The sequence below is a fragment of the Pseudopipra pipra genome, chromosome 15, assembly GCF_036250125.1.
Source record: "Pseudopipra pipra isolate bDixPip1 chromosome 15, bDixPip1.hap1, whole genome shotgun sequence".
Classification (NCBI taxonomy): domain Eukaryota; kingdom Metazoa; phylum Chordata; class Aves; order Passeriformes; family Pipridae; genus Pseudopipra; species Pseudopipra pipra.
Window position 1 is genome coordinate 13,032,176 of NC_087563.1, and position 13,822 is coordinate 13,045,997.

The 13,822-nt window shown below is 41.3% G+C and overlaps 1 protein-coding gene across 5 annotated transcripts in view; it reads right to left on the reverse strand.

Annotated features, from left to right (window-relative positions):
* The window catches only part of GRIA1 (glutamate ionotropic receptor AMPA type subunit 1), a 118,677-nt gene that overhangs the window by 33,867 nt on the left and 70,988 nt on the right, over positions 1 to 13,822 (reverse strand). For all 5 annotated transcript variants that reach the window (XR_010434533.1, XM_064671996.1, XM_064671994.1 and 2 more), the window contains exons 6-11: positions 12,268 to 12,429; positions 11,008 to 11,175; positions 8,079 to 8,183; positions 5,836 to 5,946; positions 4,620 to 4,826; positions 3,105 to 3,475 (exon numbers count right to left, since the gene is read on the reverse strand). Coding sequence is in view for 4 of the 5 variants with exons in the window: in XM_064671996.1 (XP_064528066.1) it covers positions 3,105 to 3,475; positions 4,620 to 4,826; positions 5,836 to 5,946; positions 8,079 to 8,183; positions 11,008 to 11,175; positions 12,268 to 12,429 (1,124 nt within the window). In the remaining variant the exon portion in view is untranslated. The remainder of the gene's footprint in view (positions 1 to 3,104; positions 3,476 to 4,619; positions 4,827 to 5,835; positions 5,947 to 8,078; positions 8,184 to 11,007; positions 11,176 to 12,267; positions 12,430 to 13,822) is intronic.

Here is a 13,822-nt window from a genome sequence, read left to right on the forward strand (position 1 = left end):
CTGCAGTTATTTTAAGCTCTGAAAACAATTTATCAAATTACAGTTCTGAAAAATTGTACAATGTGAGTCATATTTACTTCACATTTCTTTTTCTGCAGGCTCTTGCTATTGGCTGTGGGTTATTTATTACCTCTGATGCCTGCTCTGAGAAGCTCCTTCCTGGGTCTGTATTTCACATTTAATGAGTGCTTTTGCAATTTCATGACTGTTTTCTGAAGCTAAGGTGGCACTTTGAAAAGCCTAATGGTTTATGGCCTGTTTCAGACTTCACTGATTCCTGCCCGTTACTATGTACACGAAACCACACACAGCTCCAGCTGCTGCTTCTCCCCCTTTCTGCTCCTTGTCAGCCCATTGAAAGCTTTATGGGCATCAACAAGGACTATCTCACCTCAATAAGGGCAAATTAATCCATGGGACTGTACCACATCCAGTGGGGTCACTGGTCCGTGATGGTGCAGAAGGTGGACCACACACTCCATTGGGAAATGCCCAAGAGCTCACGGCCTCCTTAGGCTGGAGCTACGTACCTACAATTGAATAATTCCATTTATTGCTCAGGGAGAATGGATTCCTTGCTCATGCTCAAGTTGCAGCATTCAAAGGCACAACACAGACTGCCACCAGCTCCAGCTGGGACTCTCCACAACTGGTTACTGCCTGGCCTTTGTCACACTCTACCACTCTGTGCTTAGACATGAAAGCTTCAGAGCTTCAAGGACACCAGTTGACCTCATGCAAAGAAGCTATGAGCAGGTAACCCACAGATACGCTGTCCTGGCCATCCACAGATCATCAGATTCACAGTGTGTCTTTAAAGTCCTTGGTAGGTTGTCACCAGCATACTTAAAAGCCTGTTTAAAGTTCTGCCTCGTAAGACTGTCCTTAAAAAAGGACAACACTTTCCTTCAAAAGCAAATTTTTGTCTCTGTGGGGGACTGAAGTTCCCTGGGGACTGGTCTGAGACTGAGGAACTCGCATTTACAAGAGCAAGTTGTTGCTGCAAACCTCACCACCCGCTGTGCTGAGTGATGTGTCTGCGGTTTTGATCTTACTTTTTTTTTTAATGATAAATACATAGTGGCATATGCACTTAAAACAAGTGTGCTCTGGAAAAAAAAACAAACCTACAGACAAATTTCCCCTGCTCCTTTCCAGAACAAAACTGAAATAAACAACCCAAAATCTCCACAAAAACAAAATACACCCCTGCACTTGCTCCCTTCTGCTGGGGAGAGAATGAAAGAACAGATGTATAACAGAAGCTATTTATGTTGATTAATACATTACTGAGGAGATGCTGAGAGATTGTAGTGATAAGTTTAGAAGCAACTATATAGGAAACATATTAGAATAGAGCAGATCCCCACCTGCCCACAATGTTGTTCTACCAAGTGTTCATTTCTAAGTGATGTGTCACAGAAATCCTGCACTGGGTTCATGTGAAAAATACATGTGAAATACGGAGCGTGCTCGGAGCCTTTCTGTACAACAACATCCTACAGAAATTCTCACTCTTCTGCTTCCTCCTTCCTTTCACATTTCACAGAAATGTCCCTCTCCACTCACAACCATTCCAAGGAGCTGTACTTAGAGTACAGGGAGTTATAATAACTCCCATATTTAATTTTTAAAATTTTCTCTTCATGCAAATGATTGCAGTCAGAAAGTGCTCTTGAGTTCCACAGGAAAATATTGCTTTCAATGAAATTGTAATTTTCATTATCAGGATGATTAAATCAACAACATTAAAATAACAATGACAGAATCACTCTCATTTCCCATTTCAAAGCAAAATAAAACAACACTTTGAAATGGTGATTCAAAGCATGTTATTTAGCTAGAGCAAATCTTGTTATTTGAATCAAACCCACTGAACTTTCCCTGACACTTTTTATTAAAGATGTTACCAAATTTGCTATTCCTCGAAGTCTCAGCTTTTCACCTCTTCACACTCCTCCTTAGATTAGAAACCACCTATTGAAATGTCCCCAAAGGAAGACATTCTCTTTCCTAAATAAGAATAACAGTGACAAGAACAACAATGAGAATGAAAATCACAATAACCTCATCCTAAGGCACGGGGGCTGTGTTACAAGACAGCAACAAAGCTGAAATTCCCTCTGATGGGAAGACTTTCTGAATGCTCTGCCTGAACTCCTAGTAATCAATGATAAGATGATAAAACCTTCCTCAAAGTGGCCTGCAGGCTGTTATTTCTCTGATATCCCAAGCTTGTTAATATTTGGACAAATTGGCATCTGATAGCCAACAAGGTGGTGTCTGATCTTCCCCGCCATCCCCTGCTGAGCTGCGCAGGGTTACTTCCACTTGTTGTTGGAGCTGTGCCTCTCTCTCAACCCCTGAGATTTTATGCCACCCCATCATGCTAGAAATCAACCTCTGCCCACTGTCTTCACCCAGAAGACGTGTATTTCTGATGAAACTTCCTTTGAAGAGGAGGGAGACAAAGCTCCAAAAAGGAAGGAAAAATTATGTAAAAGTAATCACAAGAGTCATTCAGCAAAAAGTTCCTTTAGGAACTCTTTGGGCTTTGGGTCTTACTGAACTTTCAGGCAGCAGAACTATTAACTGATATGGGAACCAGAATGAAACTCAGTCCTTCTCTAACCTTTCTAAAGGCAAATGACAATTAAAGCCACTCAGTGTGCTCCATAGTGTTTAGGACAGACCATATAACTTTTCACTGGGCACTTACTATATTATTTCTCCTTACTTTGCTAGAATGTTTTATCTTCCCTATAATCTTAAAATTATCTTATTTCTATTTCTATTCAACAAAATAAATGACAGACAAAAATTGTTTTCAGTTGGGTGGCTTCAGAAAATTTTGTTTTCATTTCTGTGAATTCCTTCTAAAGAACTCCCCAAGACAAATTTAAATGGTATTTTTATGGTCTCAGTTTTGAGGTCCCAAGTTCACAGCTGTGAGATCCTTGGATCCTTTCTGAATTTGTAACTGATTCACAAAACTACACTATGGTTCATGAAGGAAGGTCAAAGAGGAACCTCTTCAGCCCCAAAGAAACAGAAAGATTAGACCACATGAACTGGAAGAAAGGTCAGTGGGGAAGGCAACCCACCTTGGAGAAATATCACATCCTTGCTGCATGAAAGCTCCTAGGGAGAACCAGAGACTGTTGAATATCCCAAACTCATTTGTCTGGTCATTGGCCGGCTGGTCCCGTCCTTCCTCGAATTCCTCAGTGTGCCACTCGTAGGGGCTGAAGCGACTCACCAGGAAGAGGACAACACTCACTCCAATGTAGGCAAAAACAATGCACATCCATATCTCATAAGCCAAAGGATCCAGAAATGAAAAAACTCCCGGTTTGGACTTTTGAGGTTTTTTTATCATTATAGAGATGCCTAAGCTCATGAACGGTTTGGAAAAGTCTATAACTTCTTCTCGAACCAGCGTGATGGTTAATGGCGCCACAGCCACGTCCGCCCTCTGAGAAGGAGACAGAAAAGAGATTTGCAAACTTGGGATAAAACATATCTACTTACTCCAGCTTATATTCCTTTGATCTCTGTTTAACCCTGCTATCTCAGAAGAAATCAGACAAAACCAATTGCAAGAGAAAAGTTAAAAAGGGAAAGCCCATAATATTGGTGGCTTGCTTCCATTCTATCACTATTGATTACCAGATCTGTTTTGAAATCACAGTGTTTTCTTTTTGCAGCCATCTAACTCTTCGTATCTGACTTATCCTCTGATGCCACAGTCTGATGCAGATGATTTTCCCTAAAAGAGCTTTATCATCCAGACATCAAAAGAAGTAAGGAAAGGCCAATCTCCTGATAAAGGATGTCAGGATGTTTACTTCCATCAGGAACTGCTTTTTGATTGCATAACTGATGCAGGAAAAGAGGAAAAATGTTCCAGCAACAGTGATGTGCACTCTCCACTTATTTTGCAATCCATCTTGGAAATGGAGAGGGAAATGCATTGAAATGGCTGATGGTATACACAGTGGAGCTACCAGCAGGAGACAGATCACCCCTGCTCCAACACAGTGTCACAGAGACTTGGGCACTGATGCTCTCTACATGCTTTCCCTTGAAGGGAAAGGGAAAATAGACCCCTCTGAGGGATGACCTCAACACCACAGATTGTGATCTACCAGACTGAACCAGGTTTAGAAGTGTAGGGTGCAGGTGTATATGTGACATGATGGAAATGAGTGGCTAGACAGAAAGTAATCTAGTCCTACCATTCACCACTCACATGCTGAGTGTTTGAAATCTTTTTCTTCGTTCATTCTGCCATTATCATGCAAATATAAAATAGAGTAGAATTTGGAGATTCTACCCATGGGAAAGTTTGACCTTTCAATACGTGTTCTTCTAAAAATGTAAAGAAAAAGAATCTTGGAACTGTTGAAAGGAAACGTTTTGACATTTCCATAGGCACAAAATGTGCTGTCTCTCCCTAAATTAAAATGTTTTACTTGGGCTGATTATTTGCATTATCAGAGCTGCAGTCCTCCGGAGAGCTCGGGCTGACGAAAGGCAGGGCTCCTTCTAAACTCTGGGGTTTGGATGTGTTCTCCAGTACTAAGAGCAAAAGACAAATGATGAGGTTGGAAACTCACCCCATAAACAAGTTCTCCCACCATGCCATTCCATGTTTTGGTGTCAGGGTCCCGGGCTCCGTACTTCCCATCCCGGACAATCTCCAGCCGGTAGTGGTAGCCAACATGCTTGGCAATCTCGGCAGCGAGCTCCACACAGTAGCCTTCGTACCTCTCATTGCCTTCAAACTGGTTGGCATTCTTCTTGAGCATCACATATGGGTCTTCCTGGCAGAGAGAAGATCAATACTGAGCCACACTCCACATTTTAGAGGTGCACATCATAGGCTGTGACTAGAGCCCAGTGTTCAGGTTCTGGTCCCCTCTAAAAGCTCTAGCTTGGAGTTCCTGCACCAAAGGACACAGTCAACACACAATGGGTTTATTCTAGAAGGTACAAAGTGTGATTTTGTACTGTGGCATATTCTGTTTATTCATGCAGCATCTATGTGCAGCTCCTGTGGTGATGGACCTGAGGGGAGTGGAGCAGTTGAGGGAATTTGGACAACAAACCTTTCAGCGCAGTTCTGCAAAGGGTATTTAGTGCATCTGAGCTGTGAATTTTTAAAGGCGTGTCTGCCTGTGTGGGCACAGCCAGAATCAAATCTGCTGGACAGGAGAGGGCCTTAAGATGTTTAACTCAGTTGGGTATTGTGTCTTCTCTGCAGGCTTACAGTAAGCAATAAACAAACAAATTAGCAACATTTCTTGGTTCTGCAGGGTAAGCGTATACAATGACACAATACATGATACCATACATTATGGGGTACCTATTATTCCTTCATGATTATAGTGGAGATTTGTTTTTAAAGCAATGACTCAGCCTCTCTGCACAATACAGCTTATCTTTCCCAAAACTGCAGCCCCCATTCTGTGGACTAAACACAAAGCACAGGTACGATGTTCCTAATTTACCTATGTTGATGCCACTGCTATCTTGTCATAATCTTTTGTATTTTCTACACTTAAGCATGAGAGCTCTTTAATGCCTATTTAATTAGTCACAGCAATTTTCAGATACCTTTATGGAGCCAGCAGGAAACAGTAAGTGCTATTATTATTATTATTATTATCATTATTATTATTATTATTATTATTATTATTATTATTGTTATTATTATTATTGCTATTATAAAAATGATACGGTACAAGGGAGGGTGCACAAGTGGGAAGAGGGAGTCTGCACATCGGAGAGATGAGATAGAGGGAGAGCTGGGATAGAAGCCACAGCACTTACTAGGATAGTCGTGACTATGTAAGTCCTGTTCTGGAGGCTCATGGACTCATTGCCGCTTTGAGTATCTACGGCTGTTGGAACCAACTTCTCATCTTCATTCCAATAACCAATCTGCCCAACACAAAACCAGGATTGACATCTCTTTGTAATATTAACCACGACACAGTAACAGGGTCATCCAAGCAGGATCATCTCTCTCTGTATGTTCACACCCAACAAGAGATCTCCTTTTCTGATTCTTGATGTTTTTTCCAGGGGGGACTGGGAAATTCCCCATTGCACTGTGCCTCCAGCCTGAAAATAATGTGCATGATATGCTACAGTAGCACAGTATTTGTATGCATTACTTTTAGCACACTGTACTGGTGATTATTGCCATCCCATGCCTCATCCCTAAATTGACAGTTCACATTTTCTCTGTGTGACTTCTGAAAATTGTTCTAACAGTGAACTTGCCTGCTGCATGTGCAGGTGCTAGAGGGTGATGAAACATTATCCTGCAGCTGAAAGCCTTCATGGAAATAGTGCTGACTCTTAGGACATCTTGAGACAACAGGACAAAAAAATCAAGTCAAAAACAAAAGCCCCAGCCCTGGGCCAATTTCAAAAAGTTTGGGGTTATAAATAAACTGAACAGTTGTAATGGGAAGAACTCTCATGTTAAGTTGTGCTTAATAATAATCAGGGATTTGGGCTGATCTATCACTGCTTGCAGGTAAAGCAGAGTGCCACGGAATATCACTAGGAAGATCATGGTTAAGGTTATCCATTTTGAGGGCTTGATTTTATAAGAGGTTTTCCATCACCTCATGTAAGTATGAAGCTGCCTGAGCTCTGCTCATATGAGAGGAATTTCTTATCACAGTAAATGGGAAAGGGTATTAACCAGGGCACGACCAGGAGCCTGCTGATGGCAGATTAAAGAACATAACAGCTCAGGAGAAAAAAATCTATGAAGGTTTCTAATAGCTCTTCATTGCACAGACAAAAAGAGCAGAGAGTGAAAAAAGAGCTTCCAAAGCTCTGCCCTAGGGCAACATAAATGGAGATGTGTATGTTTGCTTTGCACCTCTAACCTGGTGGATCTAAAATACAATAGGCATCGTGGCAGTGATGTACATGTCTTCCAAACAAATACAATTTCTGACAGTAAATATACAGAAAAATCAAGACATTCAGCCACTCTGTTTCTTCTCCTCTAAACTCTTTCCAGACTGCCAACTTATTGAAGTTCAGAGACCCAAACTGGACATGATGCTGCCTTTGTTCTCTTATGAATACTTTGTAGCGGAGGAAGACTGCTTTGTATGTCTTCAAAATGACACTTCTTTTATTTCTCAATGAAAATTTGCCTTTTTTTGCTTGACTATGATGGGCTTTGATCTCACATCGGTTGCTACTTGGTCTAAGTATGAATTGGGTGTAGGGGCTGTAAATATGAAACTTTCACTATTTACGTTTTTCTTAGTTTCAAACAATGTTTCTTTTTTCAGGGGGCTAAGAAGGTGCAGAGAGATTAGACTGAATGCCTCATTCCAAAATATTTAGTGGCTCTCCTTTATCAATGAATAACCGAGTTATTCTTTGTTCATCAAATAGATAGTATCTAAAGTGGGACATAAGCACATAGAGTCAGATTTTCAAAAGGATTAGTGTTTCAAGGGCTCAGCATCACTGAACAAGGCCAGATTTTTCAAAGAGCCTGGGATAGAGAAAGGGATCAAGATTTCAGAACAGCACAAAGGTCTGTGTAGCTATTGGGATGTGGTTAGTGGTAAAGCTCTTGTCACTTCAAGGAGAGCAGAATTAGGTCAACATAAAGGGTTCACTTACATTGGTTAGGGCAAACAGCTTCTGACTTGCTCTGCCCTGACTCATCCTTGGAAAAGAAAAGTAGGAGGGCAAAACCAGACAGTTGTGTAGTAGGGCCTGCACCAATGCACCGTGCCAGTAGCAAGGCTGAGTTGACCAGGCTTTTACTATCCTGGAAAATCTCTGCCACACAGCTGAGATGCCTTTGTTGCTCTTGATAACACCCTCCATATGTTGTGGGTTTTTTTAGCAATATACCATGAGTTCCCTCAAGTGCTTGGCTTTGCTCATGCACAAAGCTGGGAATGCACTCGTCGTGACTCCACATTCAAGCTTTCAAAAACAGGAATGTTTATTGAGACCTAACCACACTGTAACTCAAACATCCAGCTGCAATCTGACACAGGATGTCAGGTCACCCTCTGCTTTACCTTTCTGATCCCATCGTGTTTCATCTCAATCACATGGAGGGTGTAGTTGGTCCTTCGTCCTTTCTCGTTAAACTGAACGTTGCCAGACAATCCTTCAAAACGGACCTTAAAGATATAAATATCAATGAAGACAGAAAATTGGTCAGCACCTTATGCAGTGGTGATTAGACAGCAGCAAAAGGGAAAGTGCACAAGGAAGAAGAGTCCAGTCATTTCTCTCAGGTCCATGCAGGGGAGACGACATCTATCTGACACTGGGATTTCACTTAGGTTCACTCTCTACAGCATGCCTGGCCATAGGCACAGCCATTCTCTTTCTTTAAAAAACCCTTTCTCTTGAAACTTAATGGTGTAAAAGTTAGCTCAGCAATGCCTGAGAGCTAAATCAACAATGAAAGCCCATCACCTCTTGGGTTGTGATAGTGAGCTAAATCAGCTTGAACTCCTTGAGTTTTGCGGGTTTTTGTATTTTCTAAATCTGACCTGTAGTCAGGATTTGGCAAAGGATTTGTCAGTTCAAACCAGAAACTGTATTTGGAGGAAGGAGAAGTCTATCAGTTACCAAGCAAATTTAATTACCTCTACATCAGACTAATAGAACCCAACAATTTAGTATTGTAAATGAAAATTGCATAAGAAACTTTGAACCATAAATCTCTGCTGATAGCACTGCTGAGCTGAAGTGTTGCTCACATCACATCCCACATCCCGAACTTCTCTTCTCGGCGTGGCCATTTGACTTGTTGCAGAAGTGCCCAGCCTGGTACGGAGAAGGGATCCTAATTGGAATCATATACTGTGTGGGGACCAGGAAGTGGGGACCAGGAACATGGGAAAAAGAGTGTAGATTTGGGTTTCTATGGAGACCACCCATAGAAATGCCACCAGATTAGGAGTTAAAGGTTTGCTCCCAGCCTTTCCACTTGCTTTGGACAAACCTGTTGTCCCTGTAACTGAAGTCTTCCCACATGCAAAATGGGGACAGGTGTTTAACAGCCTTTTTAAATACTCTGAGATCCTCAGAATAAAGACACATGGTGAAGAAATGAGGATATTTCATTACAGAGGAGCACTGTCATTAATCTGCTTAAACCGTGTTTGTTTTCCAGCTATTATCACGAAGGTCTGTCATGAAAAGGAACATCTGCCAGTATTTTCTGAAGCTCTTTCACGTCAAGAGGTATTCCTGGTGACATTTGGAGAAACATGCTTTTCCCTTCTCACAAGACACAGCATGCCCATAAAAAATAGATGTACTGGAAAAGCACCATTGTCTTAAGCTCTCCCAAGCCTGCTTTTTTTCCCCATCTCCATTGGTTTTGTTTTCAAGTTCTGACCCATTCTGAAAATTTTAGGCGTTAGCAAATGGTAGGTGAAGAGAAAGCCCACTGGGAACAGCTGTAAGAATGGCCCTATTTGTGAGTATTTACAGAAAGGATAACTCAAACCTTCAATCTCAAGTTCTTCTGTTTCCATCTGCCTCTTTCTTGCTATGTTACCAGATGTTGCATGATTATTAGATTTGTAGTTAAAATTTTGCTAGGAGGCTTCTTTCCCTGCCTCTTTCAGAGCCTTTTATTTTGACCATCACAACTGAACTGGTCAAGCCTTTTTAAAGTTATAATTTTTCAACAGAGACAACTTTTGCAAATGGCTCTTCATGTTCTTTGCCCAAAGTCACAACAGTTGAAAAGTTAAGACTTTAGAATTTGTTTTAATGAAGAGATGAGGAAACTTCAGAGGAGATTGTCCAACACACACACAAAATTGTATTTTCTAGCTGTCTAATTTTGATATCTTATTCTCATAAATTCAATAAAGGAAAATGCTTGAGAAGCTGTTGCTCATCAGAAGACTTCCAAGTATTTCATGTTTATTAGGTAACCGATCTCCCTAATGCATCAGGGAGGCTGATTTTATTATAAGGGCTTGGAGGAGCTATGACAGTGATTTGCCCAAGGTCATACAGAAAGTCAGTGACAGGCTTGGGAAGAAATTGAATCCAAGCAATAAAATCAAATCAGATGCAAGATTTGGCTTTAAAGGAATTATTGTTTACCAGTAAGCCAAACCCAAATCAAAACAAAATACTTGGGGGAACTTTACATATGATATAAATAAACCAAATTAATGTTGTTCTTCTTGCCTTCTTCTCAGCTAAAGAAAGAAGATGGGATAAGCTGTATTTGGATAACACTGAACTAGCATGATTTTCAAGGAAACCACCCATTTCTGTTAGAAAAAAATAACCAAAAGAAAAATGCTAGAAATGAATGTCATTCTTGAAATTTAATGAAATTTTAAAATATTCTACCTGTCTAAGTATTTGATAAGAGATTATTTTTTACTCTATTGCTGTAAGTTTCACATAATGTTTTTATTTATTCAAAAATCTAAATTTTATGCAGGATGAAAAAACCAAGATTATCAGATCTGAGGAATAAACTATCTAAGTGGCTGTTACTAAGACTTTTATGGATCCTCACAGTATGAAACAAGCTATAATCTGCACTTTGAGAACATTTTGATGACAGCCAACACATAAGGCAAAATTCACATGCATTCATTAGCAGCCTGGAACTGAAGCCGAGTTCACTGAGAGTTAAAAAATCTGCAAAAAGTATAGTCTGAGCAGGTCTGTGTCTTAGAGAGGGGAAAATAAAAATAGGAATCCTTGATTTTATGGGATAATATTTTGGCTTTTCCATCCCAGAGCATCAACAGAAGAGCAGGCAAAGACACATCAGATGGTACCAAGAAAAGCAGTTTGCTGGGTGCAATCCTGAGGCTTTTAGGAGACCTGGCTCCAATGTGGAAGGATCAGTTCCTCATCCCAAGTGATTCCAGTGAACATTTCCGCTGTTACCCACCCCTCTTCCCCCACCCGCGGGCTGAATTCAGCTGAGCACACATCCTTAGGGTTCCAAACCTGCTGCAGCGCTCTCTGGATGTCGATGCCTTGCCCCCAGGGCACGGCTGGGTTGGCAAGGCAGTCCCCGGCATTGCCGCGGCGGGAGATGTCGATCCTCTGCCTCCTCAGGTTCTGGAACGCCTCGGCCATCACCCGCACCCCGTCGTACGTCAGGGCCGACGTGTACTAGAAAGAGAGGAGCAGTTGTACAAGGCCTGCCAGGGTGAGCTGCCCCGGGTGTGCTGCACTGCTCTGCCTCTGATTTGCTCTGTTGTCACCCTTCCATCTATGAAGTTCAACTGCCTCTTGCTCCCTGTAATCTCCAATGTCCTGTTGACTCATAAAAGTTGGTTTTACTTTCACAACTGGGAAGTGAAGGAGAAGGTCCAGGTGCAGAGTTAGGTCGAACTCCCTGAAGAAGGCTCAGCCTTAAAAGCTATTTGCCTGTTACCCAAGTCTTTGTGACTAATTAGATTCAGTGACCTGAACTATTGAGGAACTCATTATACTGCGTAAATGTGAGATATGTGAAATCAAGACACAAGAGACTTTTTCTGGTCACAGACAGAGACCAGAAAACTCTTTCTCCATCTGCAAATATTCTGCAAAAGATGAGTTTATTCAAGCAAAAACTTGTACAGAAATCAGTGTAAAACCCTTGTCATGAACCATTAGAGTAACTATTACAATCATTTCCTTCTCCTGTGATTTCCTACCTATTTATTTGTTTGTAACTTTCTTAAAACAATAATTCCAAAGTTAACATTTCTGTCGCTGAGTGTTTGTAGCAAATGTATTTGTTTTCAAATGTGAGAGAAAAAATCAACCTCCCCCTCCACCCATCTCTCAACAGCTTCAGGGCCTTCTGTGTTAGGAATTAAAATATTTTCCCCCTCTGTTGTACGCACTGATTTGAAATGCCAAAAAAGAACATCTGGAAAGACTCTATTATCACTGGATGTCTAGTAAACAAGTCAAAGGTTAAGGAGTTAATGAGGCTTTTTTTTCTTATATACTGAACATCATGAGATGTTTAATTCTTAGCTTTGAGGAAGGTAAAAACTGGGAGATGGGGTGAATACACTAAATTGTGTGGTTCTTAAGAGCCAGTAACTGCTGCCTAGTAGAATTTAGACAATGCTGAGCCACCTGTTCATAATTATACTGAGAGTTTCTCAGAGTGAGATCAAAGAGCTCTGTGTGATCACAAAGAGGTGAGTATACCCTTAACAGAGCCAGATGGACTCAAAATTAAATGTGTTCTTTTATATCACTTGCCTTTGGCCTCTTCCAGTCCACACGTGGATGCTCTCTGGCATCATTATTCCTCCACTGTTGCATGATCCTGGCAGGAACAGTATCTGTGTAATTCACCAGCTGGAAGCCTGTTACATTGGCTCCACTCTCCCTGAATTTGGTCAGGTCAATATCCATGAATCCCTAGTACAGGAGAGAAACAGGAGAAGTTCATCAGAGGAACGCACCTCTGGGTGGATAAGATGAATTTTGCCCATCTATGAATATGGCAGGCAGCTCAGGAAAAACCTCTTCCCTCTGCGAGGTAACGTCCAACTCAAGAGAGACACCACTTCCCTGACCATGGTGTGAACTTGCCTTTTTCCCAGACTGGACATATCCTGAAGTTTCCAGGAGACAAATTAACAACAGGTCGTTTGCAAGAAAGATATCAGAGTAATGGAAAAATGCACTGACTAATGCTCGGATGAAATTAATAAAATTTATAAAATAAATTAAAAAGAATTTTTCACTCAGCTCTAACTTTTATACAGAATTGTTCACCCAGCCCTAACTTTTATGCACTGTCACCACTGGAGAGGCTAATTCTTTTCAAATCATAGTTTATAGGGAAAAACCAAGCCTGAACAATGAATTTTCAGCAGATCAAGAAGTAAGTGGCTGGTCAGCTTGTTAAAGGAGTCTGGCTATTAGAAAAGCCAGTTTACAGAATTTGCTAATTTGGGAGGAAAAAAAGCACTTTTTTTAGGCTTCAGATCACTAACAAAATACGTTTTTTTTCATTTCCTTACTCTTCTTGTCTACTTCTCACTGCATGTGACGAACACACGTGCACAAATACACGTGTGTATTGATCAGGTTGGCATTGCAGAATTAGTCACTCCTCTTGAGTCAGAGGTGAAAAAATAATTAGAGACACACGGCAATATGAAGAAGAGGTCATTTCTTGGTGTCTCAGCTTTGACCCCATCTCTGCAGCACTGCTGCTGTGCAAAACTGTTTGTTGTGCCTCCTTGCACAAAGCAGGTGCTTGAGCAGAGGCTCTGCCTTCCTGCTGGGCTGCTGTGTGGGGGACACAGGCCAGGCTGAGGTCTGGTGCCTTTTCTTTTGGGGTACAAACACAAGAGATGTAGTCAATTATTGGCACTAGTGCCATCAGCAACCTTAATGCACAAGGGAAGATGAGTGGGAGGACTGTCACAATGCAATCACTTGAGCAGCAGAAGAGCTTTTTGAGCTCTGCCCTCCCGCTGCCCTGATGGTGTGTGTTCTCCTCAGGCTCCTTCTCAGCCTATCACTGGCTTTCTCCCTCTTGCTTCTTCTCAGACATATGATGATGGTGTGAGTTAAAAAAGCCAAGTCACAACATTTCCAGGAAACACCAGTAAAGTTCCCAAAATGTTGCTCTCTCTTCATAGGTAGAGGGAGATAAGGAGCTTATTAACTTCCAAAGCCAGGATCAAGCCATTACATGGAAACCTGTTTTTGAAACAGACCTTGCAAGTAAAAGTCTAAATTGCCCTCTCACATCAGTGTCAGACTGAGGGAGTCATAAGTAACTCAAAAACATCTTTAA